The sequence below is a fragment of the Larus michahellis genome, chromosome 12 (genome assembly GCF_964199755.1).
Source record: "Larus michahellis chromosome 12, bLarMic1.1, whole genome shotgun sequence".
Classification (NCBI taxonomy): domain Eukaryota; kingdom Metazoa; phylum Chordata; class Aves; order Charadriiformes; family Laridae; genus Larus; species Larus michahellis.
Genome location: NC_133907.1, coordinates 3,106,316 through 3,127,554, shown reverse-complemented (window position 1 = coordinate 3,127,554; position 21,239 = coordinate 3,106,316). Strand labels below are relative to the sequence as shown.

Genomic DNA, 21,239 nt, shown 5'->3' with positions numbered 1-21,239 from the left:
GCAGAGCTCAGGAGCAGAGGCAAAGGGGCCGAGCTGGGAGGAGAGGGGAGGTTTGGAGAAGGAGGGGGAGCAGCAGGCAGGCAGAAGAGAAGCTCATTCATGTCCCGCTGGGCAGCCCCAGCCCTGAGCAAACAGGGAGGGAGCCCACGGCAGGGCCGGACTTGCAGACGCCGCAGGAGCAAAATCCGGCTGCTCCAGCTGGGGATACAAAGACGTTCCTCAGGTCTCACCCGGGGCATTTCTCAAAGCCCGTCACCACTCCAGTGGTGCCAGATAAAAGGCAACACAGAGCGAGAGCTATCGAGCGCCTGAGGCTACCTAACTTCACTAGAGAAATTAATATACCTGTAACGAGTGCAACTGCACTTACTGCTTTGCGAGATGGTTTATTAGCTCTGGAGGTGTATTCACATCTGTTGGGTGTTTTTCAGGGAGATCTAAAGAATGCCAGCCGATTTCCAGGGAAAGTGATGAATCCTGACCAGAGAACAGATGATCGCAGAGAGAAACAAGGAGGGAGAAAAAAGGAGAAACATTCTCAGAGTGACCAAAAAAAAGGAAGAATTGCCTTTGAAATATTTGCAAGGAAGGAACAGGATGACAGTTCCCAGCTAGGTGATCCCAAATGGCAATACATTCACGAAGATGCATCTCCTGCAAATAGCTTCATGCTTCCCTTTATCGATTAAAGACAATTTCATCCAAAGCGGGGCTTGGAAGTGTAGAGGAACAGTGGAAAGATTCATGGGGACCGCGATGACACAGCTCTCATTTGGTTAGCAAGAGGAAGAAGTGGAAAAGCAAAAGTTAAAAAATGAAATACCAGGTTTCAGTTTGGCATCCTTCTGCCAGGAGGTTTCTATGAGCCCGCAGTGTGTGCCCGTCCAGCTCCCCAGCAGCCAACATCCCACCAGCCTTGACAGAGGGATAAAGGGCTCAAAGATTTACCAAGTTCCCACAAGATTTTGCGGAACAGGCAGCTGGGGGCAGAAAGGGAGCATGTGTCTGTATGTCTTTGGATGGCTTCAAAGTAAATCAAATGCTTTATTAAACACCCCAGACCTCGCCGAGGGAGAGCAGCGCAGTCGCAGGAACTGCTCGGCACAGACCTTGTGCCTCCTCCTCCGCACCGGGGACAACGGATGGCAAGAGAGAAGGCAAAGCAGATCCAGATCCTTTGGGCACACACTGCTCACAGCAAGCCAGGGCTCGGAGGGCTGCGGCAAGCTCAGCCTGCTTCTGGCCAGCAAGGGAAGGGCTCTGGAGTATTCACCTTCATGCCCACCCCACAGGACAGAGGAGGACTGGTCCTCCTCTCCTTCCATGTCCCCACGCAGGGGGGTCACAGCTGAAGGGACACAGCCACCTCCAGAACCATCGCCACAAACACACCCCTGAGCTTGTGTCCTGGAGGAAAAGGCCCACCAGACGAAAGCCCCCATATGCCAGTGAGCCCCACGAGCTGCTCAAAAGCAAAGTCCTCGTTTGCTCCACAGAGCATCTCCAGACATGCTTGGGAGGACGGCAGCACCAAGCCAAGACGGGGCAAACTGAAACACTTCAAAGCGCATCATTAAACAAGAAGCACATGGCAGGGTGCCCTTTCCCCACAAACATTCACTGGCCACATTTTACACTGGTGGCAGAAGACAGAGCATCGTCTCCACGTGGACCAAGCAGCAGATTGATCTCATGCTGAGCCCACCAGACCCCTGCCTGGGGCTGGACCGCTTGTTGGAGGTGCCCAAGCAACAGCAGATGTGTGGTGGTGGTGGGGGGCAGACAGATGGTCACGTCCTACCCTCAAAGATGGAAAAAACATAAGTAGAAACCGGTATGCATTAAAGTCATGCTTTAATAGGTGATGTTAATGGAACAGACTCTGTGATACAGCTCATTGCTGGAAAACATCCCGTGAACTTCCTGCAAGCACCCACAGCCAAACCTCTAAACCTGACCATGATGGGAAGGGTTTGGTTTGAGCTCTCCAGACCAGGGCTCACCGTGGAATCCCATTTAACACAAAACCAAACCACACATCACCATAACAAGATACAGGATCTATGCCCCAACTGAGCACGTATTCACAATGAAAACTTCATTAAATAAGAAAATTACTATAAATCTGTACAAAAGCCACAATTAACAATTTCTTATGAATCTTTTATGAAAGAATTTTCACTCAACGTCTTCAAGTATTTGTATCTAATTAAGTGTATTCTTATTGGCGACTCAACCCCATTTGTTAATAAGGAAAAAAAAAAAAGAAGTAATTTAAGAACATTAAAAGCCTTTTCCAGCATGTGTGTGACCATGAATACTAGATGTTAAGCTCGCAGACTTTTATTCCCACATACGTGGATGCGGCATGCTGAATCAGGACCTACAGTCTGGGAAGGGAAGTCACCGACCAAATTCCTTGAAAGATGAAGCTTCTTAAGAGCCGTAGCAGAGAGAGGGAAAACATGAACGTTGCACAGGCCACTGCATCTGCCCTCTGGCAAGGCAGGCGAGCCTCTAGCCATCTCCTACAACAAAACAAACAGCACCCAAAAAAAAAAACAAACCCCAAACTAAAACAAACAATCTCAGCAAACGGCAAGTCCAGACCTTCTGGCTGTTGGAAACGGTTTCCTCCGCTTCATGAAACAGGTCCTCTGTTGTAAATCTCTAGGAGCCAAAGTGCTAAATTGTTCAGTGCTCCTTCAGACTTGGTTGAATACTGTGTAAATCAGGCAGAATAGCTAACGGGGAGGTCAGCAACGTTAGGGCAGGCAAATAGCTGGCAAGGTCTGAAAGTAAATTCTTGGGGGCTGTAAATAAACGAACCAGACAAGCGTACCCCCTGCAATTAAAGTTTCAATTAACTGCCCCACAAAGCCCAGTGGTTTCCAGACATGTTGCACTCTAACATGCTCTCAGCTGTCTGACACGCTGGTCATTAATGGTAAAACAATCCTGCCCTAACTAGGAAGTGGGTTAAATGTCACATATCTAACTTCACGCCATGGGCCCGCAGAAAATCCACCGGCAAATTAACAGCAAAGTTGTGAAAACACAAGTATTCATTCTATTTTGGCAATTAAGGACAGAAGGCTTTTGAATCAGTAGTGGACGTAAGTATCTGTGGAAGACTATCAAGGGTCTCAAGGCGGTGGAAAAACCTGGGGAAAAAGAGCTCTAGACAGCTTCAGGCAAAGTTCGAGGGTTTTTCTCTTAGAAAAAACCAGACAATTCATATTTCTCAATTCTAACAAGCACTACAAAGCAACTTCTGATGGGGACAAAGGGAACAAATCACCCATCACTTTGCACCCTAGAGAACAGTATCTGTACACAAAGGTTAACCGGTCAGAGAAAGGTTTTGAGTACGTGTTTTACCCCAGTCTAAAGTCAAACCTACTTTCTTTATAGAAGGAGAGGCAACTACACTCGGACATGATGGGAAATGCATATACTCGTCTCTTTTAGGCAAATGCCACAAAAATAATGATTTATGCCCTAGGAAGCAGACACACAGCACCTTTGCCAGGAATAAGCCTCCAGGGAAGGTTCAGCCTTTCAAAATAGCAAATAGAAGGTACAAGGTCATAGAAAGGCCCGGCAAATTAGGTCATGCTGTCTTACATTAAAAATCATGTATTTAATAAATACTTGACTAGTTCAAACAAGGAAAGATCAGTTTTCCTCTTCTCTTTAAGAAGGGACATACCAGAACCAAAGCAAAGTGCGAAAATCCCTGTTACTCCAAGATAATCCCGAACATCAGATAAAAAAATAGGAACAGGACACAGCCTGTCCGAGACGATGACTAAGAGTTTTCCTCTTTAGGGTAACCAAGGGCTGGATCTCGGTGAAATTACTACAGATGATTAAAAAAGGGTGGAAGTCAGACAGGGACTAGCCAGGATCAGCCCGAAGAAAGTTTATTCTTCCATGTAGTTCTGCCATCCAAATCGCTAAAGCTGGCTCCCAGCAGGTACGGCAGCGGCATCGCCGCTTGCTCGAGTGCCTGCGGTGCCGCTCTCACTCTGCTGCTACCTGCTCTTCATCAGGTTCTGCCGCGTGCTCAGAGCTTTTGTCTTTTTGCGTTGCAACCTCGGCAGTGTCGTCTTCAGGGCAAGCGGATGCCATGCTCTGCTCAACGCTTTCTGGAACTTGTTTTTTGCCTGTGACTTCTGCTTGCTCTTTTTCACTTGCATTTTCTGCCTTTTTCTGCTGTTCTACCCCATCTACCTCACTTCTGCCTCCAAGGACTGCGCTGTTGCAGTGGTGCTGATGTGGAGATCTCTCACTGGAGAAAAGTCCAGTCAGTCTCGGAACCAACTGGGGCTCTCGTAGCCCCACCATTTGCGTCACCACCCCCCTTCTCACTTGTCGCTTCCACAGCTGCATTTTTCTCACTGACATTTTCTTTTTCAGCCTCAGCGTTTGCAACGGATGGATTTACCGTGGCATTAGAGGCAGAGGGCCCCATGTTCAGGTTTATGGCCAAGTTGAACGTTTTGCTTCTCGATGTTCTTTCATTGACTTTCCTCCGTTTTACAGCTGCATCAGCGGTCTCTGGCCCTGCCGAGTCTTTGGTGCTTGCATCCTCTTCTTTCGGTGTGTCCTGGTCCTCTTCTGCTTGTAAGAGCAGAACTGAGGAGGGGTTTTCTGCATCAATCGCACATTCTCCCAGATTACGGGAAATGTTTTCAATATCAGTAGGGCTTTTCAGCTGTCCACTCTTTTTAGCGTCTGCCATATTTGCATCCAGTTTTCTCTTCTTGCTCTCCTTTGTGCAGTCATTCTCTGCTGTAGCCTGCACTTCTTCAGTCTCACTGTTTAAATCCTTCTCCTCCAGCTGGGTAAGTGAAGCTTCTTTCTCCTCATCACCATCCCCTCCCTTTGAAACACATTCACTTAACTTCTCTTTTACATCTTCATCGTTCACTTTAGGCTGCGAGTCTGCGTCATCTCTAGCTTTCTGTTCTTCTAGAGACCAGTTCTGATCCTTTTCCACAGAATCATCACATTTTTTACCTCCCTTTGAAACATATTCACTTAACTTCTCTTTTACATCTTCATCGTTCACTTTAGGCTGCGAGTCTGCAGCATCTCCAGCACCTCCAGCTTTCTGTTCTTCTAGAGACCGATTCTGATCCTTTTCCTCAGAATCATCACATTTTTTACCAGGAGTTTCCTGTTTATCCTCAGCCTGTTGGTGCAGCTGTGACCTGGCGGAGCGGGGCCTGTACTTCAGGAGTTTGTCGTGCGGCCCCCACACGAAGCTGCCTCGAGGTTTGAAGTGTTGCCAAGCGTAGTGGACTAGTTCTCTTCTCTTCCGTTTGCTTCTGATGGTGAACAGGAAGTAATCCAAGGCACTTATCTTGACATTTGGTAATGTCTTCTTAACAAGGGTTTCTGTTAGGAAAAACTTTACCAAGTGCACTTGATAGTGTTCATACCCCATCTCTCCCAGGCACTTCAGGATTCTCGTAATCCGCAAATTGTTGTGGCTAAACCTGAAAGAAAAAGACACACAGAGCCCTTGAGTTGAAGTCTTACAAGCCTGAAGTCACAACGAACCCCCAGGGCACCTGCAAAATGTTTCCTGCATTATTGAGTGTGATCTATTAAAGGTTATTTGACAATGCAGATGGGAGTACAGGTGGGCTTACTGCTGCTCCCTGCCTTCAGCAGTACCTTCCTAGCCCTTCCTGGGGGCTGCTTAAAATACAGTTTTAAACACAAGCTCTGCTAGAGCAAATATTAACATCTCCAAGTCTGTATTTCATGCTCCAGGAGACCAGCGTGAAGAATGCCTGCTGTTCGCAGCTGCAGCAGATACAAAAGGAAACCAGGCTCAGCTGGTTTGTTTGCTTATTATACTTGCCACTTAATAAAGTGACAGAGAGTGTGGTGACCTACAGTCAGAGGCCGAGCCAAGTTAAAAACACTTTAGCTAGCTAACTTTTTATCAACAAAAGCCTCCATTCCTCAAGGGCTGAGGATTTTCTTGACTTTGACTTTTTTTTTTTCCTCTCACAGAAGCGTCTGGCTGTAGTAAATGACCAGTAACATAAACAGAGACTCACCGGTTCAAGTTTTGAAATCGTTTAGCCCAATTCTCTGCTCTCTTAAGTTCTCCAGTTTCCTCATTGATCAGATTGATTCCATAAAATCTCAGCATGAGCTGATACGCTCGTATAAACCTTTGCATAACTTCCTTGGATTTCTTGAAGGCCTGAAAACAAGACAGACCAATGAGTACAAGGTGCAACTCCCTAATTACCTGCACGAGTTTAAGTCACACCTGAATTATAAACAAGGCTTGATTATATCACTAAACATTTCATTTGCTGGTGTAGCTACTGGCAGGACACAAGACAAATGCTTAACAGTGCTGGAGTAAGCTCCGTTCACACTAGGGCCCCAAGGAAGCAATGTAAAAAAACCTAGTCTTCAGATACTTAGGTATATATACTTCAGGTATTTAGGGAAAATCCTAACATCTTTCAGATCTCACAAAAACCAAAGCAAACAAAAGCTTTCAATACCTGGATTTCTTGACACGTGAGCGGTCTGGCACGCAAGTTCATCCCGTGTTCGCGCAAAGGGAATAGCCTGAAAGGAAAGAACTTTTCAGCCCAGATGACATCCAGCCCAGGGTACCCATTTCGTTAAAACTGAAAAAGATTCCAAAAACTGTGATATCACAGGCATCTCTTGGAGACCTCACATCCTTATGGACACAGCAGTTTACTATATGACAAATAAATCCCTGCCATAAAAGCATCATCTACACCAATGATAACATACTTCGCTCATCTGGCGCTCTCTGATTGCCCTGATCCTTGGTTCCGCAGTGTGCTGTAAGACGAGGCACAACTGAGATCTACTGCCGCAGCTGACCAGAAACCCGAGTCTTCAGGATTTCCACTGCATTGTTTCCAGAAGAATACAACTCAATAAAAATAAAGTGGACGCAAGTTTTACTCAGGAGCAATTGTGGCCCTGCTGGAAAGCTGAATTCAGGAACACAGATACAACTGACTCCTAAGAGGCACAACTAAAGAGAGGCGCTGTATTCACGCAGGTACTTTACCACTGTATGTAAGAATGGTTTTCTTCCAGAACTTCATAGTTGTCCCACCAAGATTCAAGCAGAGTTTCAATATGCAAACCTGAAAAGAAAAGGAAGGAGTCAGGCAAGAAGAAATGACACCAAATGAAAATTAGAGTTGGCCAGCCACCCAACGTGGCTCCTTATCCAGAGCCAGGTGTTCGCATACAGGCGTTAGCTTCTCTAATTAGACAACCATCCTGGTAAGCCAGAAAAAAACCCCTTAGTTTTCTACCACCAAACAAAAAATTAAGGAACATACAGCAGGAACAAGGACATTCAAAAATGGAAATTCTTGGTACGTTTTTTTTTTTTATTTTGGGTTGGTTTTTTTGCTCTTCTTTATTTTTGTTTTGGTGATGGGTTTTGTTTGTTTGGTGGTTGGGTGTTTTTTAAATAACTGTCCCACATAGACCAAGCTACTCTTTCACCAGTTCAAGAGTTGCATCAAAAAGTCATCAAAGTACTTACCGTGGGGTAAAAAACAAATTTCATTTTTATAAAAGCTTAAGTTCCACATCTCTTCTTCCTCCTCGTTTTCTGATTCTATCAAACCCTGGAGATGAGAACAAGAAATCAACAAGCAGCAATCTTTTAAAAGGCAGTATTTACTTCAACATTTTTTCTTGCTTTCCCTCATGTTTCTAAACATTTCAAGCTAAATCCTTGAAGTGTGTTTTGGGAAGGAACAGCTTGTTTCTTATAATGCATATCATCCCTTCCCCCTCACTAAAGACTCCTTTAAAGGTTCTGAGCCCGTGACACGGTTTAGCCCCAGCTGGGAGCGAGGACCACTCACTCACCCCCCAGATGGAATGGGGGAGAGAAATGGAAGAGTAAGACTGAGACAAAACTTGTGGGTTGAGATAAAGACAATTTAATAGGTAGAGGAAAAGCCACACAGGCAAGCCCCAGGAAAGCAGGGCTCCATCACACATAACGGTGACTTGGGAAGGTAAACACCATCACTCCAAATGTCCCCCCCTTCATTCTTCTTCCCCCAGCTCTATATGCTGAGCGTGACACCAGACGGCACGGAATGTCCCTGTGGCCAGCTGGGGTCAGCTGTCCTGGCCGTGTCCCCTCCCAGGCCATCGCTGGCAGTTGGCACGAGGAGCAGAAAAGGCCTTGAGAGCTCAGCAGCAACAACTAAAACCACCAGCGCACTATGAACAGTACTTCTCATCCCAAACCCAAACCATAGCACTATGCCAGCTGCTAATAAAAAAAAAGTTAACTCTACCCCAACTGAAACCACATTAGCCTGTCAATGCAAAGACAAAAGGGTGCCCTCAAATCTAGAAAGTGTTCCTAAACTTAGCACGGGATGAGGAAGAGCCACGAGAGTACGTGCATCGTCGTTCAGTCCATACCGGGTAACGACGTCTGTATCGCTGCAAGTCTTTTGCCGCATTCCAGTTGCGCCTGCCTGAGAACTAGAGAAGAGACAGATCAGAGATCCACCATAAAGTTGTCTTCTGCAACAAAAAATAATCTACCGACCAAATTCAGCATCTCTCACACATCGCTCTCCTGTACCCTCCACTGCACCCCCAGCACCCCCAAAACCAGCCGGTTTGTTACTGCAGTTGTTTCTCTGCATTCCTCAAGCGAACTTTGGACTAAGGGAAATTCACACCATCCTCCTTAACCCAAACATTTATTTTTCTTTCTCATCTTATTAGTCAAGGTCTTCATGTCTCATGCTTATCTTTTATCCCAGTTGGGTTTTCCGAGAGAAACAGTCAGAACTAGCTGGAAACCCCAAACAGTAAAATATCATTTTCTTCCTTAACTTAAAGGTTTTAAAACAAGACAAACTAAGTCCTGCCTGTCTGTTTCTCTCTCTGAGTCACTAGATGTCCTAGTCAAGACACAGACCAGACTTTAAAACTGTAGAATTCGAGATGCAAAAATATCCCTTAAATTCAGGATTCTCATTGCCTGTAGACATTATCGAAATAAAGTTTCCTTCATCTTTGCTTTACGCTCGACAGCAGCCCTGCAGATTTAGCATCATGCTGAGCCAGACAGTCTGCAATATTAGGCCCACGTCAGATATTTATTTTATTGGACTTCCGTTCCAATCATCATCTTCGTTATTGCTCATCTCTCCAGGTAACCAAACTTTACATCAAGCCTACCTCAACAACCCTCCGAGACAGTGGTGACAAATTTGATCTTTGATCCTACAAATAAAAGGCATTTAGTTTCAAACATTTGGAAACCAAGCTTTACTAATAAAATAAAAATATATATATATGCCAAATAAGAATATCCCACAGCAGTGACTCATATGATGCCTATTAGTTGCCAAGTGACAGATTTACCTAGTTACAGCTGAATTCACTTGATTTTATTCATAATTCAAATTGCTGCAGAGAAAAACCTGTGGTGCCGCAGCCACCTGACAATTAGGTGTCAGGTTCTCCTCCCTACACAGATGTGCTAGATTAATTCCAAATGTAGTAGCATTTAGACAGAATTCATGAAGAACAGCTTCATTTCCTCCTCTGAGCTTCAGTAAAATAAAAGTTGCAAGTATGAATTAATTTAAAATGTATTTTAACGGAATTATATATAGATTTTTTTTTTTTTACAGCGGATGATAACAAGATTTTGATACATTTCACAAGCAACACAAACAGGGTTAGTCTTGCTGAGAGCTGAACCATCTTCTCACGAACCATTAAAATTGTTCTGAAATGTCAAGGCAGAACCACCAAAATAGGAATAAAAGGACCCCCCAGTGCAAAGCGCGGTGCAGGGAGAGCGTTCAGTGCCAGCCGATGGCAGGAGCTTTGTGAAGCAGGAATAAGATGTGCAGACTCTTGCGAAATAAGCATTTTAAGCAACTTAGAAGAAAGAAGTAGCAAATATTCTCCCAAGTTATTTTTTAACTTGATACACCTTCACCTCACTTGAACAGAGAAAAAATCAAAAATGCAAAAGCACTTTCTAGTGAACCCTGATCACTGGTTCATTAATTATTAAGGCAGGAACTGGATTAGAGTTTGTAACACCTCGCTGTAAGGAAGTCATCCATTCGGCTGCCCTGTTGATTCTTGATACTGAGAATTTATGAAGCATGCACAGCACTTGGGAGAGCAAACCTTTATCCACAGAGGGAAGTCATCGATGCAGAATTTTTAAAATTACATTTTAAATACACATTTACACACTAAGATTCCCCCACGCTTTGGTGACAAGACTTAAATAAAGCTCGAGTTGTTCTTTAAATGCAGTAACTTGTGATGACCTAAAATAACGCCTGTCAACATCGCAAGAGATTTCCATTTTATACATGGCAAGATAGACCAAAACAAGGGGCAGGGCTTGCCACAGCCACGTGGCCCATTGGGGACTGGCAATCCCAGCGCTGGAGACCGTTCCCAGAACCCACCCAGGCTGCAGAAATGCACGCACCTATAAAAAGCTTTGCTACACTGTTAACATTTGGGGAAAAAACCCACCATTATAAGTGGCTGCAAACACAAGACTAAGAAATATGTTCAGCCAGAACAGAGCAATATTATTCTTTTGTTCAAGATGTAAGCAGAGACTGGGATTCAGCACTTTGAAATTCATCGATGCTTTTGACTATAACTTTTGAACTACAGGGATAAAATTCTGATACATGTGGGAGTAACGAAAATTATGCTCCCAATTACAGAAAAAAAAAAAAATATAAATTTCCAGACATTCTTTACACTTGAGCTTCTAAAATCACAGCCTTTAACTCAGCCAGGTGGGACAGGCTAACAGCAGACTGGCTCCAATTTTGGAAAAGAACTGGTTTGCTGAAGAGTAAGTGTAGATACCGAGAGGGATGCAATGCCACGGTGCAAGGGGCTCTGAGGCTGATGCAGGAGAAGGGTGTTCTGGAGCACACGCTAGAGAGAACAAGACGGGGAAGCAAAGAGAGCAAAACTCTGCCCTCCGTCCAAGCAGGTTTTGTTCCTGGGTCTCTATAAACTTCTATTCAAGCCACACAGAAACATAACCTTCCCTTTCCTTCCAGGTTAGGAAGACAAACTGAAACGCCTAAGTCAAACCTCCCCATTTTTCACCCCACCAATAAGCAATTTAACTGGGTTTCTCCCCCCAAAGCTGCAACACGTCAATCAGAACGTGCATCGCTCTGCAAGGAGCGCGAGGAAAGCAGAGAACAAAGCCAGGAGAGAGGAACGTGAACGATACGTGGCTGAAAACTGGAAACCAGCTGCAACCGAAAGGGATGAGAGAACACGCAGATTGTGAACAAGACACAGGAATGAGAAAGTCAACAGAATCGAGTAAAGGGATCAAAACTTCTTGTTGATGGAGAGTAAGGAGAAGGTAGAACTACAGGGCTTGTTATTAACACATGAACTCCACGCGTTACAGCAGACTCAGAGGATTTGCAGAGACACGAGTGAGATACAAAGATAAAAGCCGAATTTTAGGTCGGTTTTAAAAGTGCGTAGTGAAAATAATAATAAAAAAAACTCTAACCTCAGTATTGAATAAAAACATTAGCAGCTTCAGCCATAAAGTATACCACCTAGGCTGAGGGGAGAAGAATGAGAATTAGTGTAATACCAGCAGAAGCAGGAACTAGTTTTGGAAACCGATTTATGCCTTTAGCAGGTTGTAAAGGCATAAATGGATAGCAGAATATTTACTCTTTCTTTCTGTATGCATGCTCACTGCCCTTAAAAATTTTTCAAGCACTGTCAGACAGAGGTGACCACAGAGTCCTCACTGAAGGAAGAACTCCGCTTTAAAGATGTAGAGCAATATTCCAGGGGCCATAAATCTTAGGGCCAATATCCTCCCTTGTAAGGCAAAGTTTGAAAAGTCCAGTCACTGGGGTGAAAAAATGGTCCTTGCTTTCACAGTTGTCACAATCCAGAAGTTGCTCTAAGAAAAAAAAAATATCTGAAGAACAAACACATTCAAAAAGAACAATCTGAATGTTCTGGAGGCATTATAACTTGTGAACAAAACCATAACTCCAGCCATGAACAAAAGAAAATTGACAGCGTGCCCTCAAACAATGCAAAACACTTCAAAGGAAATCCCTGCGTCTTCTTTTAAGTATTACAGCCATTCCACCTAAAACACCCGTGACCTTTCACAGATCTACGCGCACGGCGAAGGCCCAACTACATTCCCTGCAGCAAACTCTATGAAGACACAGAGACAAGCATGAGCATGTCCATCTGTTGTATTTAAACTTTGATTTTATTTGCAAAGTAGAGAGTGTGTATTTTTGTCACCAGTGTCTGGAATACTACGTTGCACAGCATTATTTTTTTTTAAAGGGAGGTTATTTTAATAACTTAATGCTTATATAAATATTTAAAGTTTAGTATTAAACTCCTTTAAAAGTATATTAATTAGAAAGCTTTATCTTCCTGTTTATATTCTAAGAATATGGACGAGTCGCTGAAATGAAACTCAAGCAAAAGATTAGTTTCCCTTTCCCTGAAAGGGGAGGAGTTAAATCAAGGGACTGTACCGTGTTTCAACTGACCCAGGAAAGACTGAAAAACAGAGACACAGTTTTGCACAGAAGAAATTACTGACGCTCCACATCAAACAGAAGAACACTGATGGTAAAGACGGGGACCTTAGATAAGAAAACAAGGTCCTTTTATTTCAAATCAACATTATTTTAAGGCACTGGAGACAAGTGTTCACATCTTGCAGCACTACCTCACTCATAACTGCCCACACACCTGCAGTTTTTAAAAACATCAGTGGATCTTTTTTGTTTTCAGACCTGCTTTATAATATGCTCCCTAGAAAAAAACATGTCAAAAAAAAAAAAAGTTACAGATTATTTTTGAAAGTGAGCAGATGTTACGTGATGGCATTTTATTGATAGCATGAAGGAGTATGAAAGGCCACCATACAAGGAAGATGATACCAACAAAACACTCATAAGCAAGGAGCTGCTGAAGAACATCGAGGTCATGTCAAATTCAGTGGCCATAGGCATGTGGTGAACAGGCAGATGCCATACAGAGAACAGAACTTGTATTTATGGGATAAAGCATCCAGATCCCATGGAATGGTGGGAAAAAAAATATTAAACCCCAGCTCTTGGCAGTGTAATAGAATTTAAGAGATCACAAAGCCACAGCACACCTCTGCCTTGGCCACCCCCAGAGCTCATTTCTGGATGGACCTCAGGCTACCTCCTCTCTTTGAAGATCTGTTTCATCAAGGCGAGGACAAAATCGTATGCTAGTGATCGCTGCCAGGACAAAAACCTTTACCTTCCTATAAGTATTTTAAGCTGCTCCAGTTCCCGACAGTAACTGGGACGCTGGAGAAGGTGCCCAGGTACAATGACAGCACAACGAACGGGTGGCCGGGGGGCAGGGGGGGGACTACGCGTGCATATCAGCCGCATCCGCCAAAGTATTCGAGCAGCCCCGAGGGCCGGGGTGACTCTCGGGGCACCGACAGAGCGGTCAGACCCATCGCGCTGCCCCTGCGACGGCGGCCGAACCGCAACCAGGGACTAGAAGGGGGAAGGGGCTTCCTCCCCCCTCGGGGGGCTGCTCTGTGCCCCGCTCACGCCCCGGGAGACCCCCGCACCACCGGCACCCACCTGGGCGTGCCGGCAGCCCTGCGCCCAGCTGGGCACCGGCTGCTCCGCTGCATCCTCCGGCTCCTCCCCGCCTGCCGCCTCTGCTCCCTCCGCCTCGCCGCCGCCATCCTCCTCCTCCTCCTCCTCCTCCTCTTCGTCGTCCTCCTCCCAGGTGGAGTCGTACCTCCATAAGCCCGTCTCGTCCTCCGCCGGGCCGCCCTCGGCCCAGCAGCCGTGCCAGGCCGCCATGGGCAAAGGGAAACCGAAAGGGGCCACGGCACAAAGCCCGGCACGTGGGGGGGGACGGGGGAGACGGAAGCGCGGACACGCCCCGCCCCCTTCCTGCGGTACCGCCCACCCCATTGGTCACCGCCCGCCCCGCCGCTCCCCCATTGGCCGCCGTGCGTCCCTCTGCGCGGTCCGTGCGCTCGCCCCGTCCCTTTCCCCGCACTCACTCGCGCCGCGGGGCCGCTCCGCCGTTCAGCTGGGTCCTTCCCTTCGGCCTGGGGAAAAAACAGGGGGAAAAGTGATTCCCGGCAGCAGCAAGGGGTCCTGGGCAGGATATGGACACCCCCGCTCCCCGGGCCGCACCAGTGGGTGCTGTTGGAAACACGGCGCCGGAGCAGCGGGAGTGTTCCTCGTCCCTCCAGGGAAGGGTTCAGCAAGACCTGGGCATCCAACTCCTTCGCGCCCACATTCCACAGAGCGGGAATTCTCCTCTTACGGGAAATTAATACAAACCAGTCCTCCCGAGAGCCAGGGAGCAGTGAAAGGGAAGGGGGGAAAGGAGAGCTGCGGCACTTGGGTCACATAAATCATTTACGTCTTCCAAAAGTCTGACCGCAGCCAGCAAATTCCTAAGAAACTTGTGTTGATAGATTGGCCGTGAAATCCCAAGTGGGGTCTCCGTGCCCCAAGGATGGTGTTGAGAGATACATTAACATTACATCAATGTTGACACATTTATACATGCTTTAAGCTCTAAAACACATTTCATTGGTTTTACAAAAAAAATAAAAATTGAATAGAATCCCTTGGATGGAAAGGACTTACCCACAAGGTGGGAGACTTCAAAAGTTACAAAATATGCACTTTATGGCCAAGACCTCTGAAGATCACTACAAAGTAAAAAGGGCTTCAATTCTTAAGGAAACAGCAAAACTTAAGAGGCCTTCATCTTTCAGCACTCCCTTCGGTGATAGATCTGTAAGTGACATATGATTACAACTCCTAGCAACTTGATCATACCAAATAAATTGAGCATTTTTTTTACACATCAAAATTAAAGCCAGGAGCTGCCTCACACAAGCTTACAGAAGTTCCATTTCCACCCATGGAGGTACCTGTAGCACCTCTCCAGCTGGGGGGCACCTCGATGGACAATTTGCACAGCTCATCGCTTGGAGCACAACACCAAAGCCATGGCATTTCATGCCTTCCCATTCGGAATTTGTTTATGCCCCACTACTTCAGATCCTAAAGTGCAGTAAGAGTGGTTATAGTGGCCATCCCGGAAAAGTTCCAGCCTCCTAGAGCTCACCAGGGCCTCCAAGAGGATGGAGAGGTGAGCTCACAACAGACTGCAACAAAAACTCCATCTTCTCAACTCAGTCCTTCACAATTGCTCATTAGAACAGAGAAAATCCTCTAGTTTGGAAGCTTACAGCAACCTGGCTATTGAGTTCAGCAGGTAAGGATTTCTCATCAAACATCTCACAGAACTAACAGGGTAGCAGTTTGCAAGATCAGGCAAAATTAGTAAAAAAAAACCAAAAGAGGTAGGCACTTCTGACCAATTTCACTAAGGGCTTAACATACCTAAATAACTTTCAAACAAGTTACACAACAATAAGCATTTAGTAAAATAAAAACAAGTCAAATTTATTCTTGGTATAAAACAATTGAAACAAATAAGGCAGACAAGAACTTGGCTACGTACCTAGAATAAAAGCAAAACCTCGCGTGTGCCTAGTTCCTCACCTTGAAGGCAATACTGACAGATTAAGAAGTAATTCTTCTTTTCATTAACTTGTAGTTAATATGGTGAAACAAATTCAGTAGCATTTCAGTCTACTTCGTTCACCATTTAACATGTGTTTTGTTGATTGTGGTCTATTTTTTCACAACAGAAAAATAGTAACTTCATCAAATCTTAACATTCCGGCATATAAAAGATAAGCATTACAATGTCAGTAAGATTCTTAAGTTGTTAAACAAAATTAACATTTTTGAACACCAACTTCATTAACATCTACTAAAACGGCTTTAAAAAAAAATAAATAATGAAGTACAAAACCCACTGTTATATACTACTATAGTGCGGATGGATGAAGCGACATCTCCAGGTACACACACAGCTCAGCTGATCCCTTACAAAACCATGTGACGTCACTGGATATTTTATTTAGGACACTAATTAATTATTATTCTAGGGGCATTATCATTTTCACTTCACTTATGGTATATAAACTTATGAAGATTGAAAAATGTTACATCACTGCGGGTGAAAGAAGTAAAGGTTCCTCCAGCAAACAGGGTGAAAGAATACTTCAACTCAGTAGTCATATGTATTTAAAAGAATTTTAGTTTTAGTGAACCAACAAATTCAGACATTTGATACAAACACTGTGTTTGCACTAAGTAAAACTGCCAACAAACATTACCCACGCAGGGTCTGTAATATTCAAAGACAGTAACAAAGGTGGAAAAAACGACCCAAAATTTATAGAAATAACCTACGCTTTTCATGAACTGAGGCTCCGTGCTTCACTGAGCACTCGTTTCACGACCTGTGCTGCCGCAGAGCGCGTTACTTGTTTGAAATGCAACCACTGGAATTGTCACATACGCGTAAACTCTTAACGCTGCCAGCTTTCTCCCAGCGCCCTGAGAAGGTGGCCATTGCCATCGGTGCTGACAAGAAAACACATCAGGAAAGACAAAGTCTTACATGTATAAAGCCAATGTGCAGATTCTTCAAATACCTGGCTCAGATACCTTTTCCTTTCTCAAAAAGCTTACGTAGCGACTATCCTGCTACTCGTTTTTACTGTTCCCTCCTCATGTTCCAGAGTTTATTCCTTCTGTCTTTCACAGCTTGCTTTATGTTCTGCGTCGTTTTGCAGCACTGGGACTGGAGGGATTGCTGTTTGCGTTTAAGACCTTTTCAGTGACTCTGTTGCGCTTCCTCTTATCAGATCCTTCTTTGGACCCAGAATCTGATGAAGTTTTCTCTTTCTCTTTGCTGCTTGGCTTTTCTGTTGTTTTTCCTAAACTTCCAGAGGGTGCAAAAACTGAAATAGGATTAAAGTAATGATTCCAGATCAGAGTTACACACATAGGCAAACAAGAAGTGATGCAAATTTCTTCATATTACATAAAACTTTTCAAACCAATCAATTCCCAGCATATTTAACCACCACTTGAGTATTACTTTCACTTTTAAAGGAAAAATCCTCTGTAAGAAAGGCACATCTTGCTTTTATTATTTGCTTTAAAGACAGGCATGTATTTTGACAGGCTAAAAATGAAATTAATTAACTGGAATCAAACAGCGCTTAAAATTAAAATACTTAATAGTAACACAGAACATAGGACCAATCTATGAAATGTATAATCTGCAATGGTCATTACATTTGGTATTATAGATAGATTTTAAAACTGAACACACAATATGTGAAATTTAATATATTTTTAAAATACATTTTTAGATCTTTTATTAGACTCAATCTTAAAGCAACACTTATTCTGTGATATAAGTATTACGAAATTATAAAGTTAACAGTTGGCTTGGTCTGTTAAGGTAAATAGCAGGATCTCTACTGTTCACATTTGACTTTGTTCCACAGCAAAGTGTTAGGAAAATAAGCCTTATATTTAAAAGAAGCAAGATAATGCAAATAAAGTAAAATAAAAAAACCACTCTGCCCACCTTCTCATTTAAGCATACAATCTTACAACCTTTTTTGATTTATAGGGACTATTTTTCCCCATGACTACAAAGATCCTAACACAGAGTATTTCGGTTCACTAAAACTGGACTCAACTTTCTTTCAGAGATCCTCAGATTACTTCAGACGCCCAGGGTTTTGTCAAGTACATATTAAAACCAAAAAACTCAAAAGCTATACAACTTTGCACATCTGAATTAGGAGCAAAGCAGAAATCTTTCAAAGTATCAGATATTGGCAACTGCTTACTCTGTGCATTCTTAAATTATTCTAGTTCTCGGCATGAGTATATGTTAAGTCTGAATACAAATCACAAAGTACACCATATTTGGGATTTACATTTTAACATTAATTTCTCAGTTACAGTTGTTTTTTAATCTCATACTACACAGTAGAGAGTTACAAATTTACCTTCTTCTGGCCCTGCATGCGTTTCCATCTCTTCTTTTATTTCCTCTTTCACTTCTTCTTCTATCATTACTTTTCCTACAGAAAGGATTGTCAGGCAATGGTTAGATGCTTTTGAAGAACCATACGTGGTTTTTCTGGATTAGTAGCCTCAGCATATGTGCATAATGCTAACAAATACTCAGTGCAACATTCAGCAGTAATTTAGAAAGGTTCCTCTGCACTGTGACAGAGAGACACAGCTAACAGTTGAGGCATACTATGAGCATAAGGTAAAGCACTGAAACAAGATGATGCCGCATGTCAAAAGGTTCCACTGAAATTACTAACAGAAAGAAACTGAAATGCTAAACAGGCAAAACATATCACAATGTCTTACCTATACTATGATTCTACACTGAATTTTTAGTTTAAAGCTTAGTGCACCTAGTAACTGAGAAGAATTGCACTGTAGTTTAAAATATCCCAAGAACTCCTTTGGCAGATGCTAGAACTTCCCAGCTCCTACCTTGGATAACAGTACTAAGTAGCACACATATAGCTAAACTTTGAAAATCCAGCTCTTGCTGCTTAACCTAAGATTTCTGTCCAAAAAATGACCTTGCTACAAAACCAACCACATTACAGCGTGCAGATCATCTGTTTTAGCAAAAGTTACGGTCTGATGTAATATTACAGCAGTCTCAACAAAGCACAACCACAATAAACTACTAATTGCCTTGCAAGGAACCATATTCTGCCTTTCACTCTGCAAACTGGTATTAATGAAGCACATGGATCTTTTGTGTATACTCAGAAGGAGAAATTGAGTCTAAATGGTATAAAGAGAACATGTTTGTGCCATATTAGCATCTCATCTACATTATATCTAAGAATAAGAGAAATACTGTGTGGAATCTGACCAAAGATCTCTCTCTCTCACTAGCCTGTTTCCTACAGTGGTCAATCACAGAGGCTGACAGTGAGAATATGAACAGCACAAGAAGCATTCCTTTCCCCAACTGTTTCCTTCAGTCATCTGATTAAAAAATTCATGAGATAAAGTTTTATGTGTTTAGCACTTCCTTTTCCTGATATACTAGTCTGAAAGAATGGCCCTGGATTGGCACATTACGCTCTTTTTCTGGGGGAGTTCTGTTAAACTACCTGTCCTGAGATGAGATTAGAGCAACCAAGAATAAGAGACTGCTGTCAGAACTTACCTTCTCTCACTTCTTGAATCATTTCATCAGGAAGAGCAAAATTCTTCTCTATGTTAGGGAACGGAAGAATTTCAGATTCGTGCTTAGAAAGAAAAGAAAGATCTCTATGAATGACTTTGTTAAAAACTTTAATTTGGATTTAGAAGTGCAATCTCAAGTTGTGTTCTACATGCAATTAGTAGCTTAATAATTCTTAACAAGATACCTCAAACATTAGAGAATGAGGAGGCTCCTGATGTCAAACTGATTAGATGGTAAAGGTGTTTGAGATCATGACTCGTGATCATTTGAGATCATTTCTGGTATCCAACCATGGCAAATTCTTACATAAACACACTATAACCTCCTTGTTTGGCACTTAAGTACAGTACCTGTGTTTGCTGGATCAGTATTTAGGCAACTTTATTAAAGTCAGAACACAGTAAGAAAAAAAAATCCAACAACAAACCACTGCAAGTTTTACTGCCTTCCACCTCATGAGGAAAAGCTTATCAACTCACTGGAACGACACGTAATTCCTAATGACGTGAAAGGCATGTCAGGCCCAGTGATTTTGGCCTGTCAAAACTCCTGAACTATAAGAAATAACAACGCACTTGCATCGATGTTTTATACTCACAAGAGCTTGCATATCATACATGGTGCTCAGATGGTCCCAAATCACTTTGGAAGAAATCTGCCGTCCAATATTCTGACTGAATTTATCTCGGATACAAATCATGTGGAAATGGCGGTTCACACCTGAGGGAAGAACTCAGGGCAATTAACAGTTCTACCTATGCCACACAATGAAAAAAACATGCCATCATTACAGGGAAACCGTACAGTCCGGGAAGGACACATGGCACCCGGTCAGCCCTGCCTGGCTGATATTCCACCCTACATTACAGGTGCTGCGCTGGAGAGGGGCTGAGGATGCCCCACTGGGCAATGCGTCCACACAGGGCCGCAGCCAGGGCTTTTAGAGAGCCTGCATGAAACACAACGGAATGGAAGCGCGACGCAGCAGGCCAGGAAAGGTGAAGACTGAGAGGGGTGAGGAGGGCTGGCTCCGTGCCCCGGCGAGGGACGGCCGAGGAGGCCGGGCGGGCACGGAGGCGCTCCCTCCCCACAGGCCCCGCCGCGCTCGGGAGAAGTCCCAGGGCCCCGGGCCGGCAGCCGCGGCGGGAGCGGGCCCAGGAGGCCGCTGGGGGCAGCACAGCGGCGCGGCCGGAACGCTCCCCCCCGCTCCGGGCCCAGCGCCTGCTTCTCCTCCCGGGCCAGCGCCGCTACTCGAGGCCGCGGCTCGGCCGCGGCCTGCTCTCACCTACGGGCTTGTGGCCCAGCATGGCGTGGAAGAGGCAAACCTCCACTTCAGGGCTCCACACCACCACCGCCTCCTCCGCCGGCACGCCGGGCTCCGGGGCGGCCGCCGCCGCCGCCGCGGCGGCTGCAACGGCGGCAGCGACGGCCGCGGCGGTCCCCGGCCCGGCCGCGGGCAACGGCGGCTTCTCCACAGCGCCCGCCGAGCCGCCCTCCGCCTCGCCCATCGCCGCGCCGCCGGCCGCAGCGGCTCCTGCCGGCCGGGAGGAGGGGGTGGCGGCCGCGAGGCGAGGCGAGGCGGGGCGCGGCGGCGGGGCGAGGCCTTGGGCGGCTTCTGTGCTGGAGCAGGAGGTTCGTGGCGGGGTTTACCTCAGGTAAATGGCGTCCGTGGGCCTGGTCGGCGTTTGGGATCCCCGGAGGGTTGGGGCGTAGGAGCGGGGCCTGTGGAAGCCTCGCTCGCCCCAGCCCTCGCCCTTCGGGCCCAAGGCGCGGCCGCGGTGGGACATTGCACTGGGGAAGGGTCCCGAGCGCCTTGGAGCCCTCGAACCGCTCGTCCCTGTCACAACATCAGCCTGAACTGATGCTTAACAAATAACTACTCCTGGCATGTTTAAAAAAAAATGCAGAACCCACCAGCTTTGCCTGTCATTTGAGGCATAAAAAACATTTTCTTTGGGAAGAGAATG

General features: G+C 45.0%; 2 protein-coding genes and 1 long non-coding RNA gene across 4 annotated transcripts in view; 1 reads left to right on the top strand and 2 right to left on the bottom strand.

Annotated features, from left to right (window-relative positions):
* Positions 1-1,837: 1,837 nt before the first annotated feature.
* OGFR (opioid growth factor receptor) lies at positions 1,838-13,988 on the bottom strand. The gene is given in 10 exon segments (XM_074605160.1): positions 1,838-4,302; positions 4,304-5,507; positions 6,081-6,229; positions 6,543-6,609; positions 7,091-7,169; positions 7,580-7,664; positions 8,482-8,544; positions 9,253-9,297; positions 11,603-11,656; positions 13,713-13,988. Coding segments are annotated over 10 exon segments (2,250 nt in total). The 5' UTR covers positions 13,941-13,988; the 3' UTR covers positions 1,838-4,026.
* Positions 13,989-15,546: 1,558 nt separating this feature from the next.
* Positions 15,547-20,819, bottom strand: MRGBP (MRG domain binding protein). Its single transcript, XM_074604879.1, has 5 exons — positions 20,558-20,819; positions 19,871-19,992; positions 19,252-19,333; positions 18,053-18,127; positions 15,547-16,984 (listed from the first exon to the last, which is right to left on the bottom strand). Exons 1-5 carry the CDS (start codon positions 20,778-20,780, stop codon positions 16,794-16,796), a joined length of 693 nt encoding a protein of 230 aa, XP_074460980.1. The 5' UTR covers positions 20,781-20,819; the 3' UTR covers positions 15,547-16,793.
* The window catches only part of LOC141750188 (uncharacterized), a 34,391-nt gene continuing 33,942 nt past the window's right edge, over positions 20,791-21,239 (top strand). For both annotated transcript variants that reach the window (XR_012589600.1, XR_012589601.1), the window contains exon 1: positions 20,791-20,927. This is a non-coding gene — a long non-coding RNA (uncharacterized LOC141750188). The remainder of the gene's footprint in view (positions 20,928-21,239) is intronic.